The sequence below is a fragment of the Drosophila serrata genome, unplaced genomic scaffold, assembly GCF_035046125.1.
Source record: "Drosophila serrata isolate PLE 108 unplaced genomic scaffold, ASM3504612v1 contig_310, whole genome shotgun sequence".
In the NCBI taxonomy this organism is placed as follows: domain Eukaryota; kingdom Metazoa; phylum Arthropoda; class Insecta; order Diptera; family Drosophilidae; genus Drosophila; species Drosophila serrata.
In genome coordinates, this window is record NW_028257208.1 from 40,023 (window position 1) to 47,727 (window position 7,705).

General features: G+C 34.4%; 1 protein-coding gene across 1 annotated transcript; it reads right to left on the minus strand.

The window, feature by feature from the left end:
* Window positions 1-5,049: 5,049 nt before the first annotated feature.
* On the minus strand, window positions 5,050-7,469 carry LOC110180200 (cytokine receptor). The gene has a single exon (XM_020947853.2). It carries the CDS (start codon window positions 7,467-7,469, stop codon window positions 6,213-6,215), a length of 1,257 nt encoding a protein of 418 aa, XP_020803512.2. The 3' UTR covers window positions 5,050-6,212.
* Window positions 7,470-7,705: the final 236 nt, after the last annotated feature.

Consider the following 7,705-nt stretch of genomic DNA (forward strand, 5'->3'; position numbering starts at 1 on the left):
TTTTTAGAAAAAATTTAAAATGGTTCTTTTGCTTCCTGAGATGGCTAGAACGATTCGCCTGTTAGTGCTGATCAAGAATATATATGATTTATAGGGTCGGAAATGGCTCCTTCACTGTAAAAAATGATATTTTCCTCAGCAAGATTCCTAAAATTGATTTTTTTATATGATAATTTTTTTTGTAAGGGATTTTTCTATATCATATTTTTTGGAACAACCAAAGTTTAAAAATCGCATAACTTTGTCAAAAATGCCTTAATTTCAATTCGGAAAGCGGTTCTGAGTTAGTTGTTTGGCGCTTAACAATTCTGCATACCAAATTTTCCTTTTTAAGATATTAAAATATTTTTTTTAATTTTTGCACATTTTGACGATGCAACCCCTTAAATTTTTTAGAAAAAATTTAAAATGGTTCTTTTGCTTCCTGAGATGGCTAGAACGATTCGCCTGTTAGTGCTGATCAAGAATATATATGATTTATAGGGTCGGAAATGGCTCCTTCACTGTAAAAAATGATATTTTCCTCAGCAAGATTCCTAAAATTGATTTTTTTATATGATAATTTTTTTTGTAAGGGATTTTTCTATATCATATTTTTTGGAACAACCAAAGTTTAAAAATCGCATAACTTTGTCAAAAATGCCTTAATTTCAATTCGGAAAGCGGTTCTGAGTTAGTTGTTTGGCGCTTAACAATTCTGCATACCAAATTTTCCTTTTTAAGATATTAAAATATTTTTTTTAATTTTTGCACATTTTGACGATGCAACCCCTTAAATTTTTTAGAAAAAATTTAAAATGGTTCTTTTGCTTCCTGAGATGGCTAGAACGATTCGCCTGTTAGTGCTGATCAAGAATATATATGATTTATAGGGTCGGAAATGGCTCCTTCACTGTAAAAAATGATATTTTCCTCAGCAAGATTCCTAAAATTGATTTTTTTATATGATAATTTTTTTTGTAAGGGATTTTTCTATATCATATTTTTTGGAACAACCAAAGTTTAAAAATCGCATAACTTTGTCAAAAATGCCTTAATTTCAATTCGGAAAGCGGTTCTGAGTTAGTTGTTTGGCGCTTAACAATTCTGCATACCAAATTTTCCTTTTTAAGATATTAAAATATTTTTTTTAATTTTTGCACATTTTGACGATGCAACCCCTTAAATTTTTTAGAAAAAATTTAAAATGGTTCTTTTGCTTCCTGAGATGGCTAGAACGATTCGCCTGTTAGTGCTGATCAAGAATATATATGATTTATAGGGTCGGAAATGGCTCCTTCACTGTAAAAAATGATATTTTCCTCAGCAAGATTCCTAAAATTGATTTTTTTATATGATAATTTTTTTTGTAAGGGATTTTTCTATATCATATTTTTTGGAACAACCAAAGTTTAAAAATCGCATAACTTTGTCAAAAATGCCTTAATTTCAATTCGGAAAGCGGTTCTGAGTTAGTTGTTTGGCGCTTAACAATTCTGCATACCAAATTTTCCTTTTTAAGATATTAAAATATTTTTTTTAATTTTTGCACATTTTGACGATGCAACCCCTTAAATTTTTTAGAAAAAATTTAAAATGGTTCTTTTGCTTCCTGAGATGGCTAGAACGATTCGCCTGTTAGTGCTGATCAAGAATATATATGATTTATAGGGTCGGAAATGGCTCCTTCACTGTAAAAAATGATATTTTCCTCAGCAAGATTCCTAAAATTGATTTTTTTATATGATAATTTTTTTTGTAAGGGATTTTTCTATATCATATTTTTTGGAACAACCAAAGTTTAAAAATCGCATAACTTTGTCAAAAATGCCTTAATTTCAATTCGGAAAGCGGTTCTGAGTTAGTTGTTTGGCGCTTAACAATTCTGCATACCAAATTTTCCTTTTTAAGATATTAAAATATTTTTTTTAATTTTTGCACATTTTGACGATGCAACCCCTTAAATTTTTTAGAAAAAATTTAAAATGGTTCTTTTGCTTCCTGAGATGGCTAGAACGATTCGCCTGTTAGTGCTGATCAAGAATATATATGATATATAGGGTCGGAAATGGCTCCTTCACTGTAAAAAATGATATTTTCCTCAGCAAGATTCCTAAAATTGATTTTTTTATATGATAATTTTTTTTGTAAGGGATTTTTCTATATCATATTTTTTGGAACAACCAAAGTTTAAAAATCGCATAACTTTGTCAAAAATGCCTTAATTTCAATTCGGAAAGCGGTTCTGAGTTAGTTGTTTGGCGCTTAACAATTCTGCATACCAAATTTTCCTTTTTAAGATATTAAAATATTTTTTTTAATTTTTGCACATTTTGAAAAAATTTAAAATGGTTCTTTTGCTTCCTGAGATGGCTAGAACGATTCGCCTGTTAGTGCTGATCAAGAATATATATGATTTATAGGGTCGGAAATGGCTCCTTCACTGTAAAAAATGATATTTTCCTCAGCAAGATTCCTAAAATTGATTTTTTTATATATAAAATATTTTTTTTAATTTTTGCACATTTTGACGATGCAACCCCTTAAATTTTTTAGAAAAAATTTAAAATGGTTCTTTTGCTTCCTGAGATGGCTAGAACGATTCGCCTGTTAGTGCTGATCAAGAATATATATGATATATAGGGTCGGAAATGGCTCCTTCACTGTAAAAAATGATATTTTCCTCAGCAAGATTCCTAAAATTGATTTTTTTATATGATAATTTTTTTTGTAAGGGATTTTTCTATATCATATTTTTTGGAACAACCAAAGTTTAAAAATCGCATAACTTTGTCAAAAATGCCTTAATTTCAATTCGGAAAGCGGTTCTGAGTTAGTTGTTTGGCGCTTAACAATTCTGCATACCAAATTTTCCTTTTTAAGATATTAAAATATTTTTTTTAATTTTTGCACATTTTGACGATGCAACCCCTTAAATTTTTTAGAAAAAATTTAAAATGGTTCTTTTGCTTCCTGAGATGGCTAGAACGATTCGCCTGTTAGTGCTGATCAAGAATATATATGATATATAGGGTCGGAAATGGCTCCTTCACTGTAAAAAATGATATTTTCCTCAGCAAGATTCCTAAAATTGATTTTTTTATATGATAATTTTTTTTGTAAGGGATTTTTCTATATCATATTTTTTGGAACAACCAAAGTTTAAAAATCGCATAACTTTGTCAAAAATGCCTTAATTTCAATTCGGAAAGCGGTTCTGAGTTAGTTGTTTGGCGCTTAACAATTCTGCATACCAAATTTTCCTTTTTAAGATATTAAAATATTTTTTTTAATTTTTGCACATTTTGACGATGCAACCCCTTAAATTTTTTAGAAAAAATTTAAAATGGTTCTTTTGCTTCCTGAGATGGCTAGAACGATTCGCCTGTTAGTGCTGATCAAGAATATATATGATTTATAGGGTCGGAAATGGCTCCTTCACTGTAAAAAATGATATTTTCCTCAGCAAGATTCCTAAAATTGATTTTTTTATATGATAAAATATTTTTTTTAATTTTTGCACATTTTGACGATGCAACCCCTTAAATTTTTTAGAAAAAATTTAAAATGGTTCTTTTGCTTCCTGAGATGGCTAGAACGATTCGCCTGTTAGTGCTGATCAAGAATATATATGATTTATAGGGTCGGAAATGGCTCCTTCACTGTAAAAAATGATATTTTCCTCAGCAAGATTCCTAAAATTGATTTTTTTATATGATAATTTTTTTTGTAAGGGATTTTTCTATATCATATTTTTTGGAACAACCAAAGTTTAAAAATCGCATAACTTTGTCAAAAATGCCTTAATTTCAATTCGGAAAGCGGTTCTGAGTTAGTTGTTTGGCGCTTAACAATTCTGCATACCAAATTTTTCTTTTTAAGATATTAAAATATTTTTTTTAATTTTTGCACATTTTGACGATGCAACCCCTTAAATTTTTTAGAAAAAATTTAAAATGGTTCTTTTGCTTCCTGAGATGGCTAGAACGATTCGCCTGTTAGTGCTGATCAAGAATATATATGATTTATAGGGTCGGAAATGGCTCCTTCACTGTAAAAAATGATATTTTCCTCAGCAAGATTCCTAAAATTGATTTTTTTATATGATAATTTTTTTTGTAAGGGATTTTTCTATATCATATTTTTTGGAACAACCAAAGTTTAAAAATCGCATAACTTTGTCAAAAATGCCTTAATTTCAATTCGGAAAGCGGTTCTGAGTTAGTTGTTTGGCGCTTAACAATTCTGCATACCAAATTTTCCTTTTTAAGATATTAAAATATTTTTTTTAATTTTTGCACATTTTGACGATGCAACCCCTTAAATTTTTTAGAAAAAATTTAAAATGGTTCTTTTGCTTCCTGAGATGGCTAGAACGATTCGCCTGTTAGTGCTGATCAAGAATATATATGATTTATAGGGTCGGAAATGGCTCCTTCACTGTAAAAAATGATATTTTCCTCAGCAAGATTCCTAAAATTGATTTTTTTATATGATAATTTTTTTTGTAAGGGATTTTTCTATATCATATTTTTTGGAACAACCAAAGTTTAAAAATCGCATAACTTTGTCAAAAATGCCTTAATTTCAATTCGGAAAGCGGTTCTGAGTTAGTTGTTTGGCGCTTAACAATTCTGCATACCAAATTTTTCTTTTTAAGATATTAAAATATTTTTTAAAATTTGTGCACATTTTAACGATGCAACCCCTTAAATTTTTTAGAAAAAAATTAAAATGGTTCTTTTGCTTCCTGAGATGGCTAGAACGATTCGCCTGTTAATGCTGATCAAGAATATATATGATTTATAGGGTCGGAAATGGCTCCTTCACTGTAAAAAATGATATTTTCCTCAGCAAGATTCCTAAAATTGATATTTTTATATGATAATTTTTTTTGTAAGGGATTTTTCTATATCATATTTTTTGGAACAACCAAAGTTTAAAAATCGCATAACTTTGTCAAAAATGCCTTAATTTCAATTCGGAAAGCGGTTCTGAGTTAGTTGTTTGGCGCTTAACAATTCTGCATACCAAATTTTCCTTTTTAAGATATTAAAATATTTTTTAAAATTTTTGCACATTTTAACGATGCAACCCCTTAAATTTTTTAGAAAAAAATTAAAATGGTTCTTTTGCTTCCTGAGATGGCTAAAACGATTCGCCTGTTAATGCTGATCAAGAATATATATGATTTATAGGGTCGGAAATGGCTCCTTCACTGTAAAAAATGATATTTTCCTCAGCAAGATTCCTAAAATTGATATTTTTATATGATAATTTTTTTTGTAAGGGATTTTTCTATATCATATTTTTTGGAACAACCAAAGTTTAAAAATCGCATAACTTTGTCAAAAATGCCTTAATTTCAATTCGGAAAGCGGTTCTGAGTTAGTTGTTTGGCGCTTAACAATTCTGCATACCAAATTTTTCTTTTTAAGATATTAAAATATTTTTTTTAATTTTTGCACATTTTGACGATGCAACCCCTTAAATTTTTTAGAAAAAATTTAAAATGGTTCTTTTGCTTCCTGAGATGGCTAAAACGATTCGCCTGTTAGTGCTGATCAAGAATATATATGATTTATAGGGTCGGAAATGGCTCCTTCACTGTAAAAAATGATATTTTCCTCAGCAAGATTCCTAAAATTGATTTTTTTATATGATAATTTTTTTTGTAAGGGATTTTTCTATATCATATTTTTTGGAACAACCAAAGTTTAAAAATTGCATAACTTTGTTAAAAATGCCTTAATTTCAATTCGGAAAGCGGTTCTGAGTTAGTTGTTTGGCGCTTAACAAATCTTCAAATCATTCTAAATTTAATTTTTTTAAATTTAAAAAGGACAAAGCAACAGAAGAATGAAATACATTAACAAATTTAAATTTGAATTAAAATAGACCATAAGTTTTTGCTCCATAAGTTAACCGACAAATTAATTAGTACCCTGTCGTCTTTTTTTAAATTTGTACCTTAAATTTTTGGTTAATAAAATATATTTCGTTTTATTTTTTTTTTTAGTGTTGGTATTTATTTATTTATAAATTATCTTAATTTGTAGGGTCTTCGGGTGTCTTCTAGATTCAAGATAGATATATATGTATATACATATGTATGTACATCATTAACTTTTGAATGTTTTGACTTGGTATCTGCAAAACTACACTCTTCTCCATGGAAAATGATTTGGAAATCAATGGATGAGATGTGATGATGTAGCGGTATGAGCCTGGGCTTACCCGTTCCCATAGACGTCGTATGTCAGGTTTGGTCCGTTGTGATCAATCTCGTCCAGCGGGAACCAGAAGACGGTTAGCTCGTTGTTGTCCTTGTCGAAGGAGAAGCCGTCGGGCATGAACTGCGGCGGACGGGCGGGCACAGTGGCATTCGTGGTGATGTTAAACTGGGGATAGTATTCCGACCAGATTGTTTTCCTCCCCTTGATGTGGCACTTGAGGCGCACATCGAAGATCTGGAAGCCCTGCGGCGGATGGGGGAAGCAGAATGTGAGAATTCTCTGGTCCGTTTTCTCGCCTCCGGGCAGTGTAAGGTTTATCGGGGGAATCTCAGTTCGGCGGGGCAGCAGCTCCACTACCCACTCGAGGTCCCTTTTGAGCAGTTCCTGCGCGTTCTCCCACGCCAGACATGTCTTGTTGGCGGTCACCGTTCTACGGCTCGCCATGCTCGACGGCCACTCCGGCACGTACATGCTGTCGAGGGGCAGCTCGATCTGCTGCGTCTGCGTTGCACCAACTCGGTCGCTAATCATGGTCAGCGTGAAGGCTTGGGTTGGCAAATCATGGGCATAGCCGGTCGTATCCAGCATGCAGTGCATCCGAGCGGCCTTGCCCTGCTCGGACGTGCATTGGCCCGTCTTGCCACTGGCCACGGCCAGCTGGTATCGGGTCACCTCGTGGAACTCTTCGTCATCTGCCCGAGTGAAGCTACAGTTCAGTTTATCCCTGACGTCGAAGCGGCAGGAGAGGTCTGTCACATTGAGCACAGCTATCACTGTGACCTTGACTGACGCCAGTGGATAACCTTTCCACCAGCACTCGTACTCATTCTGTACGGTCTCCGTGGCACTCGGTTCCGTGTAGAGCACGGTGTTGTTGACAATCTCTGTGGCCAGTGTGTTGCCGCTCAGTTGCAAGCTCAGCTCTCGCACATCACCGTCACTGCCGGCACAGGCACAGGACACCTGGCCACTGCCGCCGACCGACCATTTACCGTCGTCCGAGGCCCAGACGACGGCCTGGCACAATGGGGAAACGTCTGCCGTGGCCGTGGCCGTTGCCAGAGCTAGAAGCATCAGCTTTAGAATCAGCCACGAAGTCCGGCAACCCATCGATTGCGAAGCAATTGCTTGGCGCCGCTGGATATGTACCTCGGATACTGCCTTATCGCCGCACTGGGAACTAGGAGAGGGTGGACACGGCGATCTGCTCCCCTCCCTCCTATTTGCCGGATCGATCGGAACAAGCGCGAACATCAAGCTTCGCTTCCACGAAAAGATAAGCAGCAGCAGGAGAGCGCGAGCCGGCGAGTAGCGCGTGTGGGGATTAGGCTCTGCGTAAGCCACGATGCCGATGTTCTCGGACAGCCATGCGAGACTGAGGAGCGAAGGCGCATTCCCGAGAGCAAGCTGCTGATGATGCTGCTGCTGCTGCTGCTGCAGCTGCTAGACCTTATCGCGGTTTGTCGGGGGAATAAAATGATAAATACAAC

Coding starts and splice junctions, on each gene's coding strand:
- LOC110180200 (XM_020947853.2), bottom strand. CDS start 7,469: ATGTTCGCGCTTGTTCCGATCGATCCGGCAAATAGGAGGGAGGGGAGC.